At 38.1% G+C, this 27,844-nt stretch overlaps 1 protein-coding gene across 1 annotated transcript in view; it reads right to left on the bottom strand.

Moving 5' to 3' along the window:
• Positions 1-27,844, bottom strand: part of Vwa3b (von Willebrand factor A domain containing 3B) — a 225,483-nt gene that overhangs the window by 24,563 nt on the left and 173,076 nt on the right. Inside the window, exons 19-21 of the mRNA XM_074050295.1 lie at positions 19,547-19,665; positions 13,755-13,805; positions 8,392-8,593 (exon numbers count right to left, since the gene is read on the bottom strand). Of these exons, the coding sequence (XP_073906396.1) occupies positions 8,392-8,593; positions 13,755-13,805; positions 19,547-19,665 (372 nt within the window). The remainder of the gene's footprint in view (positions 1-8,391; positions 8,594-13,754; positions 13,806-19,546; positions 19,666-27,844) is intronic.

Here is a 27,844-nt window from a genome sequence, read left to right as displayed (position 1 = left end):
GTCTTGGTGAGCAGGACAGAAAGCAGCCTGGAGAATTTTCTGCATTTCCCTCTCTTTCCCCTCACGTAAATCCCTAGGGGCTTCCTCTACCCAGAAAATAGCCTGGGTCTTTATCTCTTTAAGAAATAGAGAATAAAAAAAAATCTATCAGGAAAATGTACATCAGGCCCAATCCCTGGAGGCCCTGAACTGAGTGATCCTTGGTAAGTGAGTTAGACAGCCTCAGAGTATTTGCATTTTAGTAGAAGGCAAATAGTGTGCCAAAAAAAGTGAAGCTCTAAGCAGAATCTCTTACCTTAGCCCTGAAGAGGAAATGAAGTCTTCTTGCAAGTCCCCTACAAGTAGCAGTTCAGGACTGGGGTTCACAGGAAAGTTGGCCTCACTGCTTATGAGTCTGAGGTTTAGGGGATTTTTTTTTTTAATCTCCTCCCCTTTTGTTAGCCTTAGGCACTTAACCTTGCTTTTAGAAACAGAGGGCTGTAGAGGTGTGTTTCTGTGAATCTGTTTGTCTTTTCCCTTCCTCGAGGAGGGTGAGAAAAACAGGTCCCCCAAACTTCCTATGCTTTACACGTCTCTCCCCCGGGGCTGTTTTTTGAGTAGATATCAGACCCAGCAAGTTACTGGATTTTTTTGCTCATCTGGTTTGGTGGCACTTTGTGTTGTGTGAATGGCTGTTTAAGATGCACAGGAACACAGAACAGAGATGAAGCCCTGAGGTAGGAAACGGCCCCTTTTCCTCCCCAACACCCCAGGGCAGGCTGGGCTCTGGAGAGGAGTTAATCACTCTGAAAGTAAAATCTCCAAACAAGTGTTAATAGCAACTTCCAGAGCTTTTATGAAAAGATGAATATTTCCTGATTGCTTTTTTAGAGAAAAATCAGAGAGAGAGAAATTTGAAATGTTTTAAATATTTTATGCTGAAAATCACCAAAGCCTGGAGGATTTGTAATTTGGATGTCACTGATACATCTTCTGCTACTCCAGAAATGAACAAAAGCCATACTTCAAAGTCACATTTGTGACACTGCCTGATGTGTGGCCCACCACCAGTGGAGAGCGTTTTACAGACACTAGGGAGCTGGTCTTCCCACAAGACCCAGATATCAGAGCAGACTAAGATTCTACTGGTAGAATGAGAAAAGCTGACGAGTGGGTTAAGGTGTGATGTCTCCCACTCCTTTTAAAGAGGGAGTCTGGAAAACTAAACAAATGGGTTACAGAGTAAGAATGGCAATTGGTCTAATTACTACATGGGGACAAAGATAAAAGCTTTGTATATATGGCTTCATTTTATATAACTCAAAGAAGTTTTCCTCTATGTCTCTCCAACTAGCATTCTCCTGTAGGCACCGTGTCCAAGTCACAACCCAGCATAATATTCCCAAATCCAAATGGTCTCTCTCCTCTCCATTCTCCCAGTTCCACCTCACTCAGCCTCACCTGTACCCCCTTCCCATGTGCATTTCCCTAAAACACTTTCTTCTGGACAGTTTTTCATGGATCAGAACATCAAGCTTGCCATTTGTTAAAGCCACAGACCCCAGTATCCTGGTTAGTCATGGCTTTGAGAAGTAAACATGTGTAGCCAGTTGTGAAGGTGCAATTCCAAGACTTCTTTTAGGGTTGCTTACCACTGCTTACAACTTACACAAGATTTTATGCCTCAAAATTTTCCAAGGTGGTCAAAGACATGGGTGTAGAGAGGCTTTGGGTCTTTCTGGGTCTGGAATCCGTAGGATTTGCTCTGGAGAACAAGCTGTACTTATTAAAAATATGTTCAGGACAGCACATCTGAGTTGCCCTAGACCAGGCTCCCAGGGAGCCTGCAGAAGGTTAATTATAATTTCCAGATGCTCCTCACTGCTCAGCTTGGAGGGCTCAGGATTGGCTAGCAAGGGTAAAATCTATAATCATGGCAACAAGACCCAAGGAGAATTTTATAATTTCAAACTTCAGAGTTCTTCTTTCATTATGTGGCCAATGAGCCAAGGACCTGTCTCTAGGGACACCACAACATCAATGGACTATGGAAATAGCAGAGAATTATTATTTGATCAAGCATGGAATGTGACCAGCATGGGATGCCAGGGGGAGCAGGTGAGAATAAAGTTTTTCCTTAGATCTGATATGGAGCCAGCTAGGGACTGTCGGTGGAAACCTGGGGGTTGAAAAGCCAGCCCAAATTCGCAGCCATAGCATTTGCAATCATGCCTCATTTCCACCTCTGGATCTTACATACAGAAAAATTATGAGTCTGTCCCAAACTCAGGAACCCACAGGGCAGCTATGTTGGGTGACAATATCACTTCTGAAGATGGTATGAGAAAGCCTCAGAACAAGGCTTAATGGCTCAGGCCTATAATCGTAGATACTTGTGAGGCAGAGATTGCGAGGATCATAGTCCAAGGCCAGTCTGGGCAGAGTTCACAAGACCCCTTCTCAACCAATGACTGGGTGGGCGGTAGACATCTGCCATCGCAGCTACACGGGGAAGGACAAATAGGAGGATTGTGATCTAGGCCAGCCTGGACATAAAGCAAGATCCTACCTCAAATATAACCAATGCAAAAGGGCTGACGGAGTGGCTCAAGTGGTACAGTGCCTGCCTAGCAAACTGTGAGGCCTTGAGTTCAATACCTATCGCCTCCCAAAACTCCAAAACAAAAGAGCCTTAGAACCCCAAACTTCATAATGCACACTGTAGTGGGCCAAGCACAGTTACCGCTGTCCTAACAAACACGGGCATTTCTGATTGGATTCCATTCCAGAGGAACTTCTTTTTTCTCGACAGTACTCAAGTTTGAACTCAGGACCTTGTGCTTGCTAGGCAAGTGTTCTTCCGCCGGAGCCATGCCCAGCTTCCAGAGGCACTTTAATCACATTTCGCTGCATTATCAATAAACCCTAGGGGGTCTTGATGATTAGTGAAAGTTTCTTCTACTCTAATTTGCAATCATTGATAAAAATCTTTGGCCTTTGCTAAAAGAATTTAAAAAGAGGCTATATTTATATATGACTAAGAATGACTTGGCATCTGCGGTGCATTTTCACCCTAGGATCTTAAAAGGCCTCGGAACTTGACCTTGCAACCTTGAGCTTTGTACCCACCAAAATTTTTCACTCTGGAGGTTGACCTGCTAGTGGGTTATGAAATTAAATCAATGTGGCATGATAAAAATGGGATGAAAAAAACCCAGAGTATATCAAACATGGTAAAAAAGTATTTTTTATAATTGTGTTAGCTTTTTATTATTTTTTCAATTGTGAGTAAGTGTGGTTTTATTGTGAATCCAGAGCACAGACAACAATCGCCCAAGGACCACACATTCTTCAGGTAGAAGGTAAGGGATACATGGTAAATTGAGTACATCAGTCAAAAGAGAAGCGTCACTGTTTCTCCTGTTGATTTTTCTCCTGTCTCCCCTCTATTCCACTTTCATTTTTCTTTTTATTAATTATTGCTGCACTGGGGGTACACTGTGACATTTCCAAAGGTTTGTACAATATATTATAGTTGAATTCACCCCTTACATCATTCTTATTCCCCCTCCTCCCATTCATGGAATAGTTCCAACAGGTCTCATTTTTCGATTTTAATACCTGAGTACAAAATATTTCTACCACATTCACTCTCCTACACCCTTCCCTTATAGCCTCCTTGCTCCCACTGGTACCAACTGCCAGATAGGACCTGTTTTACCTTTCTATCCTCCGTTTTTTGAAGAAAAAAAAGACATTTTTGTTTGTTTAAGATAGCTCTACAGGATGTTTCTTTGTGGTATTTCCATGTATATATGTATTAAAACCTGAATTTGCTCATACTTCTATTATTCTCTTTTCTACCTTAGTTCCCCTTTCATGGTGATTTCAACGGGTTTACATAAAAAGAAGCATTGTTTCAAGGAAACAATATATAAAATTTTCCATTGCAGAAGACTGTTTTCCTGAGGTGCAGAGGCTGGAAGAAGTGATTAATAGTGACTGTTCTCCCGATTGTCTGAGGCAGACAGTATGTGGGCATCTCCAACTTTGCTCTCAGTCACCCCATACATTCAACTTTCCAGCAGCACATGTCTCTTTTACATGTTCTCTTCCCACTTTTCCTTCTTGGTTCAAAGACTCAACCCCTCTCAATTGGAGAGCTGTACGATTTTGGTCTTTTTCCTGTACACTGGGTCTCACTTGTTACCAAGATAAAGCAAGACACAAATCTGCTGATGTCTTGCACCTGCTGAAAAGCCCTCCCTGGGTGTGGATTCCCTACAGGCATAAGTCCCTAACCCTAGCAGAGAATTCTGAACCTTTCCTGTTCTGGTGTCAGCTTCCCTGTCCTTTCTCCTGCCACGACCTAAGTGAACATCCCATCTTCTTTCCAACCTCCCTGCCTTTGCACAGGCTGTTTCCTTCACTCAGAAGTTTTCTCACACCCCAACTTCCAATTCCTACACATCCTTCCAGACCAAACTGGATTAGTCCCCTTCTGTGAAGCCTTCCCCAAGTCCCAGTCAGAATTGGTCACTTTTTTCATTGTCCTATTATTCTGTGGGTATGCCTCAGCTGTCAAGTTTACAGTACTCTGCTTCAAAGAGCTGAGTTTCAGTCATTCAATACGTATTTGTTGAGTGTCCACTATGACCCAGGCTCCATTCTTGGTGCTATGGATAAAACTACAAATTGGGCTAGACAAAGGCACAGCCCTCATGGTTATTTTCTATTCCAGTATGTCTCCTCTACTACGATGGGCCCAAGTCTTCAGTCAGTTAAGAACTCTCAATTTTATGGCTAATATATAGTCTCACCCAAGACATTCCAGTGTGGGAGAGAATGAGACCAGTTACTCACTGCCTGGTATCACCTATGCCAAACATACTTGCATCCATGGTAGGGAATGAACAGATATTTTTGAATGAAGAAATCATGGAAATTAGTTTTGAGAAGGGGAAAAACAAAAGTTAATTTAATTAATTTGAATTCTGTAAAAAGTGATCTTTTGATTGCCAGGATTCCAGACAAATTCAGTAGAATACATCACGTTTTTCTGATTCACAAGAAGCTTCTTTTCACTCCACCAGCAACATTTTCTTTTTGCAAATTTAATGTAAAGCATAGCTAACATAATGCTAGCAAATTCTGCTGTTAGGCAGTGCTGTCTCCACAGATCAACATGAGGAAGTCCATCACCAGTAAAGATCTGTCTTCCCAGTAGAATGAGGATAAGACTTAGTGTGTTGTGTTCTAGGGATCACTAATGTCCAGACTTGTAAATATTTCAATGAGTAAATGAAAGAACAAGAAGACAGAAAGATACATGAAAGGGCATGTTTTCAGGCAGAGGTAAGTAATTCACTTTGGCCCTCTTGATTCTGAGGACCACAGGACATTGAGGTAAGGAAGACCAACAGACAGAGAAATGTCTGACAGCATCAAATAATGCTTCTTTAGGAAAAATTGGGTAATTCTATGAGGAAGTCTCTTTGTTTGAATAACATTAAGAGACATAAAGTGTTTTGTGATAAAATTTTGCATTCTTCACAAAAGATACAACTTTTAACACGGAAGGAAAAAATGTGATTTGCCGAAGAAAAAATAAAATGAAAGGAAAACAAACAAAATACCAAGAATCTAAAGCAGTAGATATAGAAGTTGTAACCAAGCAAAACCTGTACCACTTAACAAAGACTGAAACTAAAAACATGACCTAAAGGTCAGTTCCTTGGGAATGATTTTTAGCTTATCATATGATGAATACATGAACATTACCAGGATTCAGTAGATTTTGGATAAACTATCCCACACCCATGCATATGCAATCAGAAAGGGGCATTTCATATTGGCAGTATATTGGCCTCCAATGTTCATGCCCTTTAATCCAGGAATTCCACTCCTAAGACTGTCTTCTAACAAAATGATTCTACTATATGCATTACAAGAGCTATGAAGTATGAGAAACAGCAAAAAATGGAAAATAACCCCAAAGTCCAACATGTAGTAAAGAGTTAAATTATATATACCATGGGCTGGGCACTAGTGGCTTATGCCTATAATCCTAGGTACTTGGAAGACTGAGATCTGGAGGTTTGCAGTTCAAGGCCCCATCTCCAAAATAATCCGAGCAAAATGGACTGGCTCAAGCTATAGAGCACTGTGCTGAAAGCATAAAGCCCCAAGTTCAAACCCCAGTCCCACCAAAAAAAATTATATATATATATCACAGAATATTATTTAACCCTTAAACATTCAGTAAAGCATAAAGAGAGTTAATAAAATGCTGTTACATTAAAAGCAGAAAAAGCAGCCTCTTCAACAAAAACTGCTGGGAAAACTGGTTAGCAGTCTGCAAAAAAACTGAAACTAGATCCATGTATATCATCCTATACCAATATTAACTCAAAATGGGTCAAGGATCTTAATATCAGACCACAAACTCTAAAGTTGGTACAGGAAAGAGTAGGAAATACTCTGGAGTTAGTAGGTATAGGTAAGAACTTTCTCAGTGAAACCCCAGCAGCACAGCAACTAAGAGAGAGCACAGATAAATGGGACCTCATAAAACTAAAAAGCTTCTGTTCATCAAAAGAAATGGTCTCTAAACTGAAGAGAAACTAAATTCTTCCAAAACTAATGAACCAATAAAGAAATGGGCAAGTGAACTAAAAGAACTTTCTCAAAAGAAGAAATTCAAATGGTCAAAAAACACATGAAAAAATGCTCACCATCTCTAGTAATAAAGGAAATGCAAATTAAAACCACACTAAGATTCCACCTCACCCCTGTTAGAATAGCCATCATCAGCAACACCACCAACAACAGGTGTTAGCGAGGATGTGGGGAAAAAGGAACCCTCTTACACTGTTGGTGGGAATGTAAACTAGAACAACCACTCTGGAAAAAAATTTGGAGGCTACTTAAAAAGCTAAACATTGATCTACTATTTGATCCGGCAATACCACTCTTGGGGATATACCCAAAAGACTGTGACACAGGTTACTCCAGAGGCACCTGCACATCCATGTTTATTGCAGCACTATTCACAATAGCCAAGTTATGGATACAACCAAGATGCCCCACCACTGACGAATGGATTAAGAAAACGTGGTATCTATACACAATGGAATTTTATGCAGCCATGAAGAAGAACGAAATGTTATCATTCACTGGTAGATGGATGGAATTGGAGAACATCATTCTGAGTGAGGTTAACCTGGCCCAAAAGACCAAAAATTGTATGTTCTCCCTCATATGTGGACATTAGATCAAGGGCAAACACAACAAGGGGATTGGACTTTGATCACATGATAAAAGCGAGAGCACACAAGGGAGGGGTGAGGATAGGTAAGACACCTAAAAACTAGATAACATTTGTTGCCCTCAATGCAGAGAAACTAAAGCAGATACCTTAAAAGCAACTGAGGCCAATAGGAAAAGGGGACCAGGAACTAGAGAAAAGGTTAGATCAAAAAGAATTATCCTAGAAGGTAACACACATGCACAGGAAATTAATGTGAGTCAACTCCCTGTATAGCTATCCTATCTCAACCAGCAAAACCCCTTGTTCCTTCCTATTATTGCTTATACTCTCTCTTCAACAAAATTAGAGATAAGGGCAAAATAGTTTCTGCTGGGCATTGAGGAGGTGGGGGGGAGAGGGAGGGGGTGGAGTGGGTGGTAAGGGAGGGGGTGGGGGCGGGGGGAGAAATGACCCAAGCCTTATATGCACATATAAATAATAAAACAATTAAAAAAAACCATCAAAAAAAATAAAATAATTATACATTTTTATGTCACCTGTGTAGAACACAGTTGTTTAAGGAGACAAAACTAAAGGAAAATGCTCTGAAGTGGTGCTAATAAGATAGTCAGGTCATACAATGCTTTTTTTTTTAAAGATTTGTTTTGTTATTAATAATAACTGCTAACATTTATGTGAAGCTTTTAATACTAAGTACTTAAAGTCCTTATTTTATCTCATAACAGAGATAAAATTAGTAGTCATATGAGACAGACACTACTAATGCTCCTATTTGAAAAACAAGACTACTGAGGTTTAAAGAGAATGAGTAGCTATCCAAGATCACCCACAGATCAGGTGACAGATCTGAGACTCCAGTCTGTGGCTCCAGTCTAGAAGTCTAGGCTTTTAATCACTATACTATCCCTTTTTTAAGTTTTGTTTTTCAATTAAATGATGTGTTGTTTTTAAAATAAGATCACATTAAAATCAAATGGCATTTCCTTTGTGATTAAAAGATGTACTGAGACCTTAACTGGATTAGCTCTAACTCTTAGAAATCAGTGTGGTGAAGGGTGGGAGAGAGAAGGGAGGTTGATGGAGGATGGCAGTCATTGGGCAGGCAGGGAGGGAGGGAATGTGGAGAGCTCCCTGGCACCCACCTCTTCCATAGCCTTTCTCATGCAGTTCTTCTTGGCAGCCTCCTGCAGCTCCATGGCCTGCTGAATGTACATTTTCCCAGTCAGAATTTCATTTTCCAGCATTGACAATTCTTTCAATGAAATTGGCCAATTCAATCGTTCCAATGCCTCATTTAAAGCTGCCTTGTTTTCCAAGTACTGTATTGGCTTGATTGCATCTAACCTGAAAAATAAACAAACAAAAATAAACAAAAGGAAAATAAAAGATCACAATAGAAAAAAATATATAACAAAATGGTTTCTCAGTAAACTCTCCCCTGAAAAACAGGCACTGATGTCAGATGACAGTCTCAGCCATACCCTCTGGTCCATCAGGATTTTGGAAGCTTATATAGGTAAAAAACCAATCATCTTTGTAAGTTCCGGTAGATTCTTTTACATATTGACTCATTTGATGACCTGGTTTTAAATATGTTTGATATACACAATTATTTTCAGTAACATTTCCCAGTAGATTTGGAGCCAATTTCTTTTTCCCTGTGCCTAACATCTAGAAGAACCAAACATGAGCTTCAAAGAGAATTCACACTACTATGCCTAGCACTGATTCTAGAAAGCAAAGTAAGATAAAGAACAAAACCAGACATTTACCTCAGTGAAGTAATTCTACTAGCTTGTTTTAGCTATTATGATCTTCTTTCCTCCACCTAAGCCTAAATAGACCTGGTTTTGTTGTCTGGTTACATAAGGAGCAGAAGCCAAACTTTCTATAAATCCATGAACAGTCTATTTTATCCTAGAGGAAGCTAACATGGTGTGACAGCCCAAGTCCTACAGTCTATTTTCAGTCCCAGCTGTTCTGAGTCAGACATCTCTGGAAGAGGAGGGACTTGGAGGTAAAAAAATCACATTTCTTTTATTACTTAAAGCATCATGCTGGGTGCTGGTGGCTCATACCTATAATCCTAGCTACTCAGGAGGCAGAGATGAGGAGGATCACGGTTTGAAGCCACCCCAGGCAAATAGTTTGTGAAACCCTGTCTTGAAAAACCCTTCACAAAAATAGGGTTGGTGGACTGGTTCAAGGTGAAGGCCCTGAGTTCAAGCCTCCAAACTGAAAAAAAAAAATTTAAAAAAGCATCACTTATTCCTTTAGATGGCAGATATTGGCAGAGTAAACTCAGCAAAACCACAAGACTAAATCCATAAACAAAACTTCTCTAGAATACAACACAAAGTTCATATTAAAATTTAAATTGGAAAGATGTCACCAAGATGGTGGACTAAGAAGCTCCAGGCCCTGACCGCCCCACAGAAACACAGATTTAACAATGATACACTGACCAAATTTGAGAATTCTAGAGGCCAATGAAATTGCAGCACTTCAAACAAGTACAAAGATAAGAGGAGTCACACCTAATGGGGTAAAAAACTTTGTTGCATTTTGCCTGTCACAACTTCCACCTTTCCCCAGAACAGTGTAATGCAGTGGAAGAAAACTCCCAAATTCTGGTTTCTCCCTTAGAGGGAAAGAGAATGGAATGTGTACCCAAAGTTCTCAATTTTCAGGTGCTCCCTAAGGAATTGGTTTCTGTCTTGTCTGACTTACAGTGCTGACAGCAACAATGGTATGTTTTGGATTCAAGGTTGGGGTCTGCTGAGAACAAATAGGAGTGTCACTGTTTGCAATGGCAGTAGAGATACTATAGTACTATAGAGACACATTGGTGGAGCAAGAGCTTTCAAACTCCTGAGAAAAACCAGGGAAAACTTAAGAGAAATTGCACACTTAAGACCAGCGAAGACAAATTCCCAGAAAAAGTTTGTGAGATTCCCAGAATCTTTAGATGAGATGGGATGATTAGTAAAGTCTTTCCCCTGTAATAAGCCAGTCTTTTCTTCCAGTAAAGACTGGAAGAGGTATCATTTTTCAAGTACCCTAATCTCAACTAACGGTCACAAAGCATGCAAATATATGGGGAAACATGGCCCAATCAGATGAACAAAATAAATCTCCAGAAACTGGCCCTTGAGAAATAGAGATATATTAATTACCTGACAAAGAATTTTTTAAAATGTTAATGATGCTTGATGAGCTAAAAGAGAAAATATATCATGAAAGAAAATGAGAGAAGTATGCATAAACAAAATGAGAATTTAAACAAACAGAAAGAAACTATAAAAAGGGACAGAAGAACAGAGCAGAAATTCTAGAACTGAAGAATGGAACTAAATTGAAAAACTCACTAGATGGAGTTCAACAGCATACCTGATCAAGAATAAAAAAATCAGTAAAGTTGAATAAACTTTAAATAATAAATTGTTGTAAAAGATAAAGAAGGACATTATATAGTGGTAAAAGGATCAGTCTACTATGAAGATATGACAAATACACACACACACATACACACACACACACACACACACCCCTGACATCAGAACTCCCAAATATATGAGTCAAACATTCACAGAATTGCAGGAGAAATAGATGGCAACCTTAAGAGTATAATATGATACTCTACTTTCAATAATAGAACAACCACAAAGAAGATCAATTAGGAAACAAAAGACTTGAATAACAGACCAATTGCACCTAACTGACATAGATAGAGCACTTTGCCAAACAACATTCTTATCAAGTGTACATGGAATATTTTTCAGATTAAATCACATATATTAAAATCACATGTATTTTAATCACAAGTCGTAAAAATTTTAAGACTACTGAAAGCATAAAAAGTATGTTTTTCTGAGCAAAGGGTAGTAAAGGTAGACATAATAACAAAGGAACAATTGGAAGACTGTAAAAATTAAACCACCTACTCTTAAATAACTAATGTGTCAAAGAAGAAATCAGGAGAAATTAGAAGATGTCTTAAGATATATGAAAATGAAAACACACATACAAAAACTTGTGAAATGGAGTGAATGTAGTATTAAAAGGGACGTTTATAGTGGCAAGTATTAAAAATGAAGGAAGATCTTGAATAAACAACTTAGCTTTACCTCTCAAGGAACTAGAAAAAGAACAAACTAAAGCCAAAGTTAGCAAAAGGAAGGAAATAAAGATTAGAGTAGAAAATAATTGAAATAAAGTATAGGAAAACAATAGAAAACTCAACGAAACTAAGAGCTTTTTTTTAATAGATCTATAAAATAGGCAATTACTTAGCTAGATTAAGAAGCAAATGGAACCCCAAAGCAAGCAGGAGTGGCTCTATTCATATCCACAAAGCACACCTCAAAACAAAATAAGTCATAAGAGACAAAGAATATTACTTAATGGTAATAAAGCAATACATCCAGATGATAAAACACTTGTAAATGTACCCACATCAAATGTCAGCATCCCAATTTCATTAAAAATATTGGACATAAAGGCATAAATAAAATAATAAATGAAAATAATACTGGGTGATTAATACCACATTCTTACCAATAGAGAGATAGTTCAGAATCACCAAAGAAACTTCAGGGTTAAACTACACCAATGTCCATTTGGACTTAGCAGACATCTACAGAGTAATCCATCGAATAACTGCAGAATATACAGTCTTCTCAATAGCCATGGAATGTTCTCCAAAACAGATCATATTTTATGATATAAAGGAAGTCTTAACAAATATAAGAAAACTGAAATAACTTCTTGGTTTTTTAAATTCAGATCACAATGGAATAAAACTAAACATCAAGAGCAAGAGAAACTTGAGAAAATATACAAACACATAGAGACTGAACAATGCACATTTGAACAACCAGTCATCAAAGAAATCAGAGGGGGGGTTATAAAAATTCCTATAATCAAATGAAAATTAAAACACAAGTTACCTGTGGGATATAGTGAAAACAGTTCTAAGAAGGAAGTTGGTAGCTATAAACGCTTACATTAAAAAATCAGAGCTACTCAAATAAATAACTTAATGATACACCTCAAGTTCATAGAAATACAAGAACAAGTCAATCCCAAGTTTAGTAAAAGGAAAGAAATAATAAAGATCTGAGCTGACACTAAAGAAATACAAAGGATCAGTGAAATAAAGAGTTGGTTCTCTGATAAGATAAACAGGACTGACAAAACCTCGTTCACACTAACCAAGAGAGAGAAGTTACAAAGTAATAAAAGTAGAGTAAAAAAGGAAATATCATAACAGATGCAATTAAATTTCTACACAAACATGACTTACTAAAATCAACCCAAGAAGATATATGAAACCTTGTTGCTATAGTGAGCAACAAGATCCAAGCAGTAATAAAAGTTTCCCAACAAAGAAAAAGCCCAGGACAAGATGGATTCACTGCTAAATTCTACCAGACTTTTAACAAAGAAAATCCTCTAAATATTCCATGAGATGGAAAGATAAATAATGCCACCAAGCTCATTCTATGAAGCCAGTATACCCTGATACCGAGACTGGATATGAACACAACAATACAAAAGAAAACTATAGGCCAATTTCTTTGATGAACATAGAAAAATTCTTAATAAAATGCTTCCAAACTGAATTCAACAAGACATTAAAAAGAACATATCCATAATCAGTAGTGCAGATGTCTATCATATATATGTATATTATATATACAAAGAGAAAGAACAGTATGAATAGTTACATGCCAAAAAATAGATAATCTAGATAAAATGGACAAATTCCTAGATAATACAAAGGACCAAAACTGACTTCGGAAGAAATACTTTTCAACAGTGTATAACAATTAAAATCACTGAATAAAGACTCAAAACTTCCCCCAAAAGTTCACTTCAGAGGTGAATTCTAAAAAGAAAACATCAATTGTTCTCACACTTTTCCAAAAAATAAAAGAGGAAAAACACAGTCACAGAATTACCCTGACACCACCGCCAGGCAAATATTCCCAAGAAAACTACAGACCATTTTTCCTTATAAATATAGACACAATACTCTTTTTTTTTTTGGGGGGGGAGTGGAGAAAAAAAGAAGCTGGACGGGGCGTCCGCCCCCGCGAACCTCGGGCGATCGGGAGAGCCCCGCCCCGCCCCGGTCGCGCCACCGTCCCCCCCCCACGCCCCCTCCCCGCGTCCCAGTCCCGGGCCCGCGAGGCCCCGGCGGGGTGCAGGGAGGGCGCGCGCGCTCCCGGACGCGGGGACGGCGGGAAGAGAGAGGCCGGGCCGCGGCGAAGGGAGGGAGGCGCTTGCCGAGGAGGCGGGGGGGGGGGGGGGGGGTGGGGGGGGGGAGGTTTTTTTCCTGGGGTGATGAAAAAGGTTTGAGCCTAGGAAGAGGTGGTGGTTTGCACAATGTTTTGAATATTCTAAATACCATTGGATTGTACACTTTGAAATCATTAGTTTTTGCTTACACAAATTTCATTGAAATTAAAAAATAGTGATGAAGGAATGGAACATGGCTTACTTTTCTTTCTCCTCTTGCGATAATGCTTGCCAAACAATTTTATTCAAGCGCCTGTTTTTAAAAAAAAGCAATGACAGTAATTTAGAAACAAAACTTCATTTCATGGCAAAGGATTAACTCCAGGCAGAGCCCAAGCCCAGCGCCATCCCACTGGACCAATGCCACTGAATTCTGCTTAAAAAACACTGGATATGAGTGCGTCCCTCTCCCAGAACCACTGCAGGAAACTTTGGCTTTGTGGCAGCTGTGTCAAATGTTAAAGGCAGGCTCAGCTCTCAGCTGTCAGAGTAAATGCAGTAAACAAAACTTGTCCTTATCTTTTTTGCATTAAGTTTCTAGACACCCACTCTTTTCCCCTGAGGGGAACATAGCTGTGTCCTTAGATTGCCTTCTGTAGACACTCTTCTGCCTGGATTCTCAGAGCTCTGGCTTCAGGCGGTAGTCTCCATGAAAAACTGCTTCAATAAAATGAGGTGGGGAACACCACCCTCTCCAGGAGGAGTTCTGCCCATGCTGCCAGCATGTGTTTGGATGGAGGACTTTACCTGCTCTGCTGGCCGGTCATAAGCCTGGGGAAAAGGCCAAGGGAGTCTGGCATGGAGGAAGGGCACAATCCAAGCCGTGCAGGGGCCCAAAGCTCAGTTAGCATTTCCCTTTCCTAGCTGTGAGACTGTGAGCCATTATCAAACTTTGCAGTCAACTGAGGTAACAGTAGTGTCTCCTCCTAGGGAGCTGAGGACTCCACGAATTCGTCTGTGCACAGCACATGTAATTGTGTCTGACACAGGAAAATGCTTGTAAGAGTCAGGAAGAGGGAAACTGGTACTTCTGTGTCACTTGAACTGTTCTTTGGAGCCTATTTAGAAGCTGGGTTTCTTTAATTGTGTGGTTCCTATAATGGCGTCTAAGACTTAGTAAAAGATTCATGGCATGCTTTTCCCTAAAATAAAACTTCAAAATCCTCACAAATCCAAACTAGAAAGTGGCTCAGTGTAATGGGAGTGGCTAGAGTGTGGGCAAGGCTTTACAGCAACATGGGTCTGTGATGTTGACTTGCAATTAGAATAAGCTGCAGAAATATAATTCCAGAACCCAGATGGCACTGGAAATACTCCAAGCATCCTTTTGCTGCTTTGAAATCCTGTGTTACAGAACTGTTGTCTCAGTTATTTTAATTGCAATTCTAAAGTCAAGGTCACAGCCCTAAATATCCCCAGGAGAAACCTCAGTCCTAACCTGGCTCAGAGACCACACGTAGAAAACTATGGTCACCTATTTGTTGAGTTACTGGCTGATCCAACATCTGAAGTGTCATTAGTCACAAGTTGCTTTGTAAATGAGTTAATCATTGGTACAGGTAGATTTGAATACTAGATACAGAATGCAACCCCTCAATTGACAAAGCACGGAAAACATTACCTATCCTTGGCATTGAGAGGATGAAGTAAGATAAATATATAAAGTGACCTGGGATAACTCAGTGTTCCTTGTCTCCAGGCTTAGAAACTTGGAGAAACCATTGGTGAACGTGGGTCCAATAAACTAGAAAATGTCTCAAATTTTAATCCCATCCTTCAGAAAACATTTTTGTAAGAGCACATGATTGTAACCTCTGTTATTCCTCTATTGTCTATCTCCACTGAAATATTTTAATGCTCTACTGAGCAGGGTGGTGGCTGTAGGAAACCACTAAGTGTATGAGATGAGGAAAGTTCATTTGGCATGAAAGAGGGTCCTGGATGTGAGGGCTTCTCTGAGACTGGTCCAGCCCCTTGATTCAGGGTTTTTATTAATTTATTATGTTTTCACGTTTATTGTAGGAAAGTGAAATTTTATTGAAGGGTTGCATTCACTGTTTCTGTTTCTAATATTTCTAGTATTCAAATCTACCTGCACCAACAACTGACTCATTTGCAAAGCAACTTGTAGCTAATGACACTTCAGATGTTGGATCAGCCACTAACTCAGCAAATAGGTGGCCATAGTAACGTTTTCTAAGCCTGGTTCCTGAGCCAGGTTAAAACTAAGACTTCCTCTGTGGGTGTGAGGGCTGTGATGTTGACTTGCAATTAAAATAAGTTGCAGAAATATCATTTCAGAACCCATATGGCACTGGAAATACTCCAAGTTTATGCTCAGACATGAAAAGCCAAAATTGCTGACTCAATTCTTGGCCACATATGGACACTAGGACCAAAATGGCTAGTAGATGTCATTATTTTGGCAAAAGACTGAACTTCCCATTTACTTGGTCATCACTAACTATAATGGATTTAAGGCTAGGTGAAGTTTACATTTAAAGTTATATCTAGGACTGGCTATGTAGCTCAGACAGTAAAGCCCTCGCGCTGCAGGCGAGAAGTCCTGAGTTCAGTCTTAAAACTGTGGAACTAACTAACTAACTAACTAACTAACTAACTAACTAACTAACTAAACATTAAGTAATGAAGTTACTTCGGCTTATTTTTGCTGGGAAACTCCTTTTAATGTTACATTGGAGACTGGAGGATTAATCATTTCATCACTTTTCATGCTTTACATACCTTGAGAAAGGTAACCTTAAGATATAAAGGGAATTAACATTTACACCAATAAAATTCTTACCTTTTTACGGTATTAAGGATCAAACCTACGGCCTAGCATATGCTGGGCAAGCACTCTACCACTTGAGCCAGGCCCCAGTCCTTGAATGCAAAAGATAAGGAAGTTTTTGTTCGGTGTGACATTAATGTTAATCTTGATATTAAATTAATATTAATTAAGCAATCTAATATGAGCACCAAATTAATAATACTATGTAATCAATGTTAAACCAATAATCTTAAACATTACTGTACATAAGTTATATTAAAGTTAATTTTATGAATATTAAAATTATTGTCATTATTAGTAATAAAAATATATGGGTTGAGTCTCTTACCTGAAATTTTAGGAACCACATGTGTTTTGGATTTTTTTCAGATTTTGAAATATTTGCATATATATAATTAGACATCTTGGGAATGGGACTCAAATCTAAACACAAAATTCGTTCATGTTTCATCCACACCATATCCACATAGCCTAAGGGTAATTTAGTCAGTATTTTTAGTGCACCTGCATTGTTTTACTGCAACTTGTCACATGAGGTCAGGAAGAGAATTTTCCACTTTAGTGTCATATAGGTGCTCTGAAAGTTTTGGGTTTTGGAGCATTTGGCATTCTAATTTTTGAGTTAGGGATGCTCAATTTGTAGTGACAACATTGCTCTAGAGGATACTAACAGGCTTTTCCAGACTCACTCATTGGGAGTAAAGAGAGGGACAGGTCACTTACTAAATCTGTATTTTCATTTTGCTTTTAAGGAGGCAGCACTTTTCTGCCTGAGAACGGGTGTGTGTCCGTGTGTCCGTGTCTGTCATGGGACACTTGAGAAAAAGCTCATGTACTGCCAAGAGCTGTGTGACTGATTATACATTAGGTGTTTGTGGTTATTTTAGGATCAGCAGATTCAGGGGATGAAGGGGGCCAGTAATTCACATTATTGCTCTTTATATATGATTTACATACGCCTCACAACAACCCAGTGAGATCAGTTCTGTAAATAAGGAATTTGAGGCTTATGAATGTCATGTACTTTTCCAGAGTAGATGTCAAGCCAAGAATGAAACCCACGAGTACTGGCTGATCTCCACTTTCTAGCTTGTGGCCCCACACCAGGTGCTCACAGATGAGAACTCAAATAACTGAATTATTCAAGCAAATTACAGGAGAGTGTGAATGTTATTATATTACATTTTGAATACCTGAATTTGAAAAATTTTAATAACTAAACTGGAATCATATCAAATTTGAATTAAATTAAAATAGCCAAATACACAGACAACCTGCTAAGAATACATGAAGAAAAGATTGGTCAACCCTATGGCCTAAAAGCTGTAACCTAGTGGACAGAGATGTTTGATAAGCCATAGGCCTGTGCAGTAGCTATGAGGGCTACAGGGGCACACACACAGAAGGCATGGCGAGGGACTAATGAAAACCTCTCTGAGGAGGCCATTGAATCTAAGACAAGAGTTGATGAAAGACCAGCTAGGGGACAGCAGCATGGCAGGAAGGGGAGCAAAACTTGGGGGCCCTTAAGGAGAAGCCTGCCTGGAAGGGTCAGATCTATGGGACAGGTGGTGAGTCATAGCACAGTTCATCCTGCCATCAAGAGAAAGGAAGAGAGCAGGTTAAGACTCAGGGAAGTATGGGATGAGCATTCTTAATTAAAAAATCCTAAATGATCAAAATCTAAAAGCTTCTAAGTGGTGATATGACACTGTAAGTGGAAAATTCCACATGATAATACTTCACACCCTACACAAAATTATTTAAAATACTGTATAAAAGTACCTCCAGGTTCTGTGCATAAGGTGTACAAAAAGTAAATGGATTTTGTGTTTATCTTGGGTCTCATTTCCAAGATAGCTCATCATGTATACACAAATATTCTAAAATCTGAAAAAAATATCCAAAATCCGAAACACTTCTGATTCCAAAGCATGTTGAATAAAGGAGACTCAACCTATACCAAAGAGCCCACGGAGGCTACTGAAAGAACCCACATAAGACTGTGTCAGTCCTTATTGGGAGAATGGTGGGAGAGGCTGAAGCTGAAAGGGGTTTGGAGAGGCCTGTGCTGGCATGGTGGGAAAAGGCCTTTCAGAGGGCTGGATTGTGACTCCCTGTGGGCACGAGTCAGGTCTTAAGCTTGTTTTGAACATACAGTAGAGACTGCAAAATGACGACTAATAAATGCTTAGCTGAACACATCAATCCTTACATTGGGCTTCATTTCATTTTGCCTGTCACGTGATGGTAAAAGAAAGCATAACTGCACAGCTTCCAGAATGAAGAAGAGGTTTGCCTGAAAAATCTGGGTGTGGTCGAAGTTCAATGAACTGCTGTATACCAGGATTAATTCTATGCTAGGGGTGGGGGTGGTTAGGTCATGGGCAAGGGGGGGTGACTGGATCATCTATTGCTGAGGAGCATGGACACAGGAACTGTGGGAGAGTAGAATTTTCTCTGTAAGTCAACTTGATTATCATCTTGAACTTGACACAAAAAATTTAAATAATAATCTGTACTTATACAGTCATCCCCAGAATCCCTGGGGGCTTGGTTAGGAGGATTGGTTCCAAGGATGCTCTGGCCCCTTACATAAAAAAGCATAGTATTTGCATGTAATCTACGTACACCCTCCCAAACGGTAAATCATCTCTAACTTATTATGATACCTAATACAATGTAAAATCTATGTACATATTCGTCATGCTATATTATCTAGGGAATTGTGACAAGAAAACAAAGTCTGGACATGTTCAGTATAGATACATGTTTTTTTCTGGATAATTTTTGAGCTGCAGTTGGCTGAATCAGCAAATGTGGAACCCAGGGATATGGAGGGCCAACTGCATTATCTCCATTTACTCATTTCTGTGGAGTTTTATTAGTCACTTTACAGAATGTCAGATGCCAAAATGGTCACCTTCGCTGTCATAAAAGGAAAAATTTAAAGATCTCATGGATACAGGAGATTTCAATGGAGTTGGGAAAGGGAAATTGCTTCTTTAAAACCCTGAGACAGTCAGGTAAAGGATTTAATGCACTGTCTGGCACATGGGACGTCCCTATGTGAACTGCCTGCTTTTGTTAGTAGACAATTTTTAAGTTGCTGTTTTCAATAAGACAATTTAAGCTAAAACAAGAAAATAAGCTAAAACAAATACCGCATCCATTTAAGAGCAGTCAGGAATGATACTCACTTTTCATAGGATTTAATTGCCTGTTCCACTTTTTGCTTGTAGATGTTGAGTTTGACTCCTTGGGGGTTAATTAATGTCATCTTATTTGTGTCATTGCACACATGTGCTAGAGGGAACACCTGCACATCAACACGAAAGGAAAGGAAGTGTCACTTGACAGGTTAACACGAACCTTCAGAAGTCTGTTCACATGGCTGTATGTTTTTCTAATTAGAAAACAATAGATTAAAAATAGAAAGATTAGGGCTGGAGACATGGCTCAAGTAGTGGAACATTTGTCTGGCAAACATGAGGCCCTGAGTTCAAATCCCAGTACCACCAAAAAACATGTACCAAAATTACAATATGTAGTTAATCACAAAGAAAAAATACCAGAGATATCATTGCTAACCTTTTCCTTCCAATTTTTAAAACTATGTATTTTAAGTCACTATCACGACACACTTACGCAAACTAAAAATGACAACAAAACCCCCAAAACTATTTCAGGAAACCCTAATCAGATTGAGTATTATCTTTAGAAGCTTCTATAACAAGTTGGTAAGAGCAGGCAATAAAAAAATAGGATGCCATAAATATATATAATTTTATGTGTTAATAAAATTCAAAAGAGAAATAACATATTAAGCACTGTGCCATCACATATAAAAAAGGAAAAAAAAAGAAATAGGCTCTCACTGTTGCTTCTTTGTAAATTACTAGTTGGGTAAGTACCTTTTTCACATGTTTATTTCACATTTTATTCTCATTTGAGAATATCTGATTATAGTATAACCATTTCCTTATCAGTTTGTAAGATATTTTTATAGATGTCAAACAAAGAAGGCTTACTGGTCAATGAGCCCACATGCTACAAGAATAGCAGACTGCCAGAGATTCTTCTTTTGAGTTCTGTCTGATACAGGTGTTTACCTCTGATTTTTGAAAAACTTCTGATTCTATGACAGGTAATTCCAAGGGATAAAATTGTAAACTTATTGCTGGTAGCGAATTCTGGCCTCCCTCCTCAATTCTTTTGAGACCATTCTGATATTAAATTTCATTCATTGCAACTCCATGTATTCTGTCCAAGATTAGTAGTTGTTATTCAATGGGAGAGTCAGGGTGAATGCTTACCCCACCAGAATCAGAACCCTCTGACAGTCTTCTCTTTCCAACTCTGCTTTCATCCTAATAGTACCTATAATTTTATGTTTACCTAGCTCCATACTACCCATTTCTCCTTAGCAGAACGTGAGCTCTTTAAATGCATAAACTTTGTTTTATTCACTACTGTGTTCCTATTGCCTAGCACAGTAGCTGACATAAAGTGTACCCTCAACAAATATTTGTTGATAAATGAATGAATTCATGATTATGAAGCATTATTATTCCATACTTAATATTTAAAAGAAAAAGTCTAACATGAAAATACTAAACTATACTATCATTGTTTCAAAGTTGTGTAGATTCTGACCATTAAGTAGTCTATAGTTATTTTAGAAATGTGAGGAATTACTTTTAAGAAGGAAATTTTTTTAGTTTCAATCAAGATGATATAGTTCATGCTTTTATGTTCATCCCTTGCCTTTAAAAATCATATAAAAATTTATGATACTATTATAGTTCAAGAAAATAATTCAAAGAAAGAAGAGAAGAGAAAGAAATGTGCATGGTTGATAAATAGATTTTTAGAAATAAAAAGCTGAATAGAAATGTGAACAAGTGAGGAGGGTGGAAGCGGTGGGCTGTTGGCTCTGTGCCTGAAGATGGCAAGACAATGGGAGCTGAACTGGAAAGCAAGTGGGACTGAGTGCTCTGAAAATCAGGGCCTGCATCAGGCTCAGTGACTAAGCTCAGCTCTGGTAGGAGGGCCTCACACCTGAAAGAAGACCTATAATGGGATGGGAGCAGGGGCAGCAAGAGGATGGACTTAGGCAACTACAAAACAGAAGGAGAAAGAAGAAAAAGAGTAGGTTTCAAAATCTTGTTAAAGTGAGCCAGCATACAAAAATTCTCAAACACACACACAAAAATAAGATGTTAAAAATGATAGCTGAGTAAACCAACAATCAGAATGTCAATGGACTTAAGAAATTAATTTTATGAGCCATCTAACAATGACTTTAAATTAATTATGATTAAAATGACTTATGATTAAGCTAATCAAAGACATAAAGGACATTTAAAATTATAAAAACTTATTGAAGTGAATGCCATAAGAAAAAATGGATGCGGAAAAGCAAATTTATCTATTTATTTTCTTTATTCACATGTGCATACATTGTTTGGACCATTTCTCTCCCCTGCTTCCCGCCCCCTCCTTCTCCCCCGCACCTGCCTCGCTTCCAGGCAGAACCTGTTCTGCCCTTTTCTCCAATTTTGTTGAAGAGTAGACATAAGCAATAGTAAGAAAGACATAGTAGAAAAAACAAATTTAAAAGCCTATCTTGAAGAAAAGTCATTGGAACTGAAACAAAAAAAAAATCATCCTAACAAAATAATCTTAATAGTCTAAACTAGATATATTGATAATTGAGAAAGGATGGAGAACTAGGAGATAGTAATAGATTCCCCAGAATACAGCATAAGAATTCAGACAGTAGGTGATGATAGATAGATGGGTAGATAGATAAGAGGCCGAGAAACTTCAACATTCTTCCCAGAGAATAGAAGATTGTTAGAGAAGCAACATTTGAAAATGTGCAGGCTTTACAAAACGGTGGCTGTTGTTATAGTGTTAAGTCACAAGGGCGTTGGATATTATGATTAGGGCTGGCAAAGTAAAGCTGTATTATAAGAAAGCGATTAGGTGTGGTCACATTCTTTGTGTTGTTTGGGGGAGGGGGTCCATTGTACAGCAAGTGCAAAGGCTGCCTGCTAAGGTCAGCTCAGATGGGATGGGGTGGGCTGCATGCAGCTCGGGTCAGAGGTTCAGCTGCTGTCTATCTGAGCTCTAACAATGACCTTCACAACTCCATTTTCAGTATCCTGAACGGATACTACTCCATTTCGATTCTTTTCTTGACAGTATAAAGTTGTAAACCTATACATTTTAGTACTTTTGTATTAAAAATATTAAAACATATATGGAAACACAGGCTATTGTTTATCTCTGGGACCAGACAAGGTGGCACAGGGGTCCTCAACTTTACCTGCAATGGTTTATTTTGAAAAGTATCTAAAACATACATAATATTAGATATAAAATTATCAACAGTGGTTACTTCTATAACTTTTCATGACAAGTGAGGAGGTACATCTTTTACTTCTTACTGTTTCATTTTTTTAAAACTACATATATTAATTTTATAATTAAACCATCAAGACACAAAAAACCCAAAATAATAGGCAAAGATTTAGAAAGCTGAAGAGAAAGAAATGAAGTTAAAGCCTTCATAGTCCAACCTAGCTACTTACAAACCACACGAATTTTGCATGTGGTTTCTAAAAAATTCTTATCAAAGGAAAGAGACCAGAGCAGTGGGCTAAAGGTGAGATAACTGGACTTTGAAACTGAAGCTTGCATAAGTAGAAAAAATCATCTCTCAAAATAGAGCTAATGTTACATAAACTTTCAGAGGAAAAAAATCAATCCCAACAAAATGAAAGGCACTTATGTTTTCTTTCCCCTGCAAAAAAATACCCTTTTAGAAGTCTATATATAGTTCTCCTAGTTTGCCAACTATGGCCCAAGTGCAAATCAATTCCACAAAATATTTAGCAACATTATAACATTTCACCATGATCAGCTTCACTCCTGACTTCATGTACTTAAAGAAAGTCCACTGTGTTCTACTTTCCTCTCTCTTGGATTTACATCTCATGCCTTGTGTGGCCATCATGCACTTGGGTGCTGTAGTTCAGATTTGACCTGTGGGCACCCTCTCTCCTTGCTTTCTGCATGTAGGTTTAGGAAAAGACAAAGTCATACTCCACACCTTCAATCTGTGGTCCTAGTTTTCACAACATGACGGTGACATGTGGTCAGATGAGGTATTCTCTTTATGATGTCAAATTGAGTGTGAGATCATAAAGGGCTTGCTCAGGTTTTGGGGGATCAGAATTATGGCTCCCCAGCTTCTGTAAGGAACAAGTGTTTCCAGAAGTGGGGTTTGTGAAGAAGCCTGGGGCTCTGTTTGAGGGGGAATAAAACCACCTAAGCATAGTGCCTTTGGAGATGCTTTCTTAGGACTTCTATGATGCAAGCAGGGACCCTTCTGGACAATGTGGTAACAAAAGGGAGCCTCAGGTATTACCTACTTCAGTTCTCTTGAGATTAACCCAGAGGCCTTATCGAATGGAGGCACAGCTAGAGGGTGTGTGTGTGTGTGTGTGTGTGTGTGTGTGTGTGTGTTGGTGGGTGTGTGGAGAAGGAGAAATGGAGGGAGGGAGAGGAGGAAGGAAGGAAGGAAGGAAGAAAGAAAAGAAGGAAAGAAAGAAGAAGGAAGGGAGGGAGAAGGAGGAAACCAATGACCATAAAAGCAGAAGAAATTGTTGGAATTCATGAGGAGGTCAATTTGGGCTGATTGTTAGAGTTTTTTCCACTGTTAGATGAAATTCCCTAAAGCAATCACTGAACTCAAAATAACTATTGATAATGCTAGGAACTAGGCTTTCTCTACATATTTTGTCATCTAATCCCTCTATAAACATTTAATATAGTTTTTGTTATATGACTTTTCTTTCCACCAAACTCTGTAGTTCTTTATTTTCTTTTTAAAAATAATAGTTTATGGCACTATATACAAACAAAATAACTTTATTGAATGCATGAAAAACTAAAACTATATATAAATTAGAATGATGACTGAGGCCTCTCAAGTTTTTAAAAGATTATCTTATTGTGAAATGTTATTAAGTTTGTATTGCATTAAAATTGAATTCTCAGTAATTGGGGCACAGGGTGAACTGCAATTTTTACCATTTTTAAAGAGAAGCTTGCTAAGAACATGAATAATATGAGTTTAAACTCTAGTACTGCCAAAAATTTTTTGGCTGTCCCATGCTATTAAATTACTTAGGGCTGTTTAAGATACTTCCATGTTCTGACATTTAAGACCTCTTGTCAGGTAATGTGACCCTATTGGGAGTGTTCTAATTGTGATCCTCATTTTAGAAAAAAATAACACTGTTTGTTGTAGCAGTCATTATTTATGTTTGTCACTTTCATTCTTCAAAATAAAATCCACATGGAGAGAGATCCCTGCCTCAAAAAAATATGAGTAACGTGAAAAAGATTTTAAGAGGTGCATTTAGCTTAATAAGACAACTATTCAAAAATGACAAAATAATTAAAGTATTGTACTCTTTTACATAGTGAATGGGAGAGTTGGAGGTTATTTTTGTTTGTTTTGATTTATTCTCTATTGAGAGCAAAAAGATATTGGAAAATGAACACTACTGAAATTCCAAGTAAGCTGCTCAATAGTGGAAGAAAAAATAAATTGTAGCCAATAGTGTAATTGAATATTAGAGCAATCTTTAAAATCCACCAACAAATTATCTCTACTTGGAAAATGTTCAGAACATATGCTAAATGAAGAAAGGAGGGTGTATAATTATATACCCAGCTACTATGGTTAAGGTAGAATAGGGAGAATTTACCAGACAGCATTCCAGATGTGTTTAAAAATCAATCCCAAACATTTTCAAATTGAAAAAACAGTGTGAAAGTAGTGATTATATCTTTATTGTTCAACTCTGACTGAATTCACCAAATTCAGTGGTTCTTAACTAAATCAGTAAATATTCAATAAGTATTCCAAAAAATAGCTCAGAACTTATGACCAGATTGATAAAGAGAGGTTCTGATTGGACATGTGTAATGGAAATGCAAAAGCTACTCAAATTTCACCTGGATAAGTCTTTGAATATAGATGCATGGCTTTGTAGATATCACATTTGTACAAATTGCTGAGTGCCGAATCTTAAATGTCTGCTTTTCAAACAGAAATATCTGTAGGCTCCATAGAACAAAGTGAAGGCAGGGCCACGAAATCAACTGGCAAAGCGTGTATCAGTAAGATCACTCATAAACCCATGAACATGGATTACTGCAGGATAGATTGCACCTCACAGTTTTAACCCAAACTTTTTTTTTGGCGATACTGGGATTTGAACTCAGCATTTCACATTTGCTAGGCAGGTGCTCTACTGTTTGAGCCATACCTCCAGCCCTTAAAGTTTTAAAAAAATAGATGAGTATATACTGGCATTGAGTGATGTTCTTGATAAGTAGTGAGTAAAAATGCAGGTAAAAAAATCATATATTCAGTTTGACTTCAATGTAGTAAAAACAAAAAAGAACAAAGGATACATATGTAGAGGAAAAGATCTGACCAGATAACCATCAGATGATTCATCTCTTGTGGAATTATAACTCTGTTGCTTCTTTTAATTTACCTATATTTCCTAATCTTTCTGTACAATGAATATATGCATATATATGAGTTTTGTAATAACTGTCACTTAAATTTTTAATTTCAAAAAGCTTTTCAAACAATATATAGTTTATATTCAAGCTTCCTGGGTTTTAAAGCAACAAAATATTATGATTTTAACAGCATTCTTAATCTCTTTGCATTCTTTATCAGCTAAATGATGAGAAGAATGGCTACCTCAGAGGTTGCTCTGTTTTAGAACAGATACTTTAATGGTATCAAATGCTTTGCTCGGAACCTAGTATGTGATGAGGGTTCATTACATAATAGATCAGGGACTTTGCCAAGGTCCTTTAGGAGTAAATGACAGAGCTGGGGAATAAATTCACAAAGCTATGTGCAGAATCCAGAGTAGGAAAAAGCAGGAAGCCCTGATGAGATGTTGTAAAAGACATGATGATGATAACAACTCCAGTAATGCAGGCTAATCTTCCAAATTATTTCCATCTTTTTTCAAAGGAATTAGCAATAAAGGGTTTTGAATTCTAGGTTCATCAAATTTGGCAAAAGCAGTTTTATTCTGTATATGATTTGGTGATGAATTAATCTTTTTGAAAGAGCTAAGAAAATTATCTGGCCCATTTCATATCTTGTAATGAAGAGTTGCTAGGGCAACCCCTTTGCTCAATACTCATCTCCAAGGTGACAGATTTGATGTTGGTCCAGGAAACTTAAAACCAAGACAGCATTGTGTTCCAGAAGAAGAAAGAGCCCATACATAAATCATGAATGAAACACAGAGCAGGGGACAAAGCCAAACACTGCTTCTCAACCCAGGCAGATGTGGCCATGCATAGAACAGAGAAGGAAAAGTCTATTAAAATTCTCAGGAAGGTGGGGTAAGATGCCAGCATGCTTCCTTTTCAGTTTCATTCTGCTGTTGGTCCACTCTTTCACAAAATGCTAGGTCTAAATCTCAAAAAGCTATACATCTCATAAAGTAGGAAATATTTTAGATTATTTTATTCTATTCTTTCCATTTATAGCCAAAGGTCTCTTCCAGACAATATTAGGGAATAAAAGAAACAAAAGACATTTGAAATTTACTCTTAGTTGTTTTAGAATATGTATTATTTATGACTATAGTCACCCTACTGTGCAATAGATCTCAAAACCTACTCTTGTCCATCTAAAACTTTGTACCTTTTGATCAACAACTCCCGATGGCCTCCCTCTCCACATCCCCACTTTAGCCTCAGGTAACCATCCTTCTTCATTCTCCTTGTATGAGTTCATCTTTCATATATTCCACATATAAGTGAAATCATGTAGTCTCACCACAAAAAAGAATAGGTAACAATGAAAGAAATTATTTTTCACAATTAATATATATTGAAAAAGATAAGTAAGCAAGGTGATGGATATGTTAATTAGCTTGATTTAATCACACCACATTGTATACGTGTATCAAAATACTATTGTACCCCATAAATATATGCAATTATCATTTGGCAGTAAAAATATTAACAGCATGAAATGTGCTCTGGAGGTGGAATTGGAATTTATTGCACCACATTTGTATCATCATCATCATTTTTGTACCACTGCCACTGCAGGTTTGTGATGAGAATTTACAGTGCCACAAAAGGCACCAAGCATAAGTGCCCATGGAATGCCCTTGAGCAATATCTATCCCCCTCCCTTGGCTTTACTTTCCAGAAGCTTCTGGAGAACAGGATCCTCACTCCTCCTCCTCCTCCTTTTTTTCCTTCTCAATAATCCAGGTTGGAATTTAAAGAATTTCTCTTGAAGCTGGGCATGTGGTTTATAATCCCAGCACTCAGGAGATTGAGGCAGGAGGATCACAAGTTCAAGGCCTGGGCCAGATACCGAGGTCCTGACTCAAAAACTCTCCCACTCAAAAAAAAAAAAAACC

Source organism: Castor canadensis, chromosome 12 (assembly GCF_047511655.1).
Source record: "Castor canadensis chromosome 12, mCasCan1.hap1v2, whole genome shotgun sequence".
In the NCBI taxonomy this organism is placed as follows: domain Eukaryota; kingdom Metazoa; phylum Chordata; class Mammalia; order Rodentia; family Castoridae; genus Castor; species Castor canadensis.
This window is presented reverse-complemented; position numbering and strand designations above follow the sequence as displayed.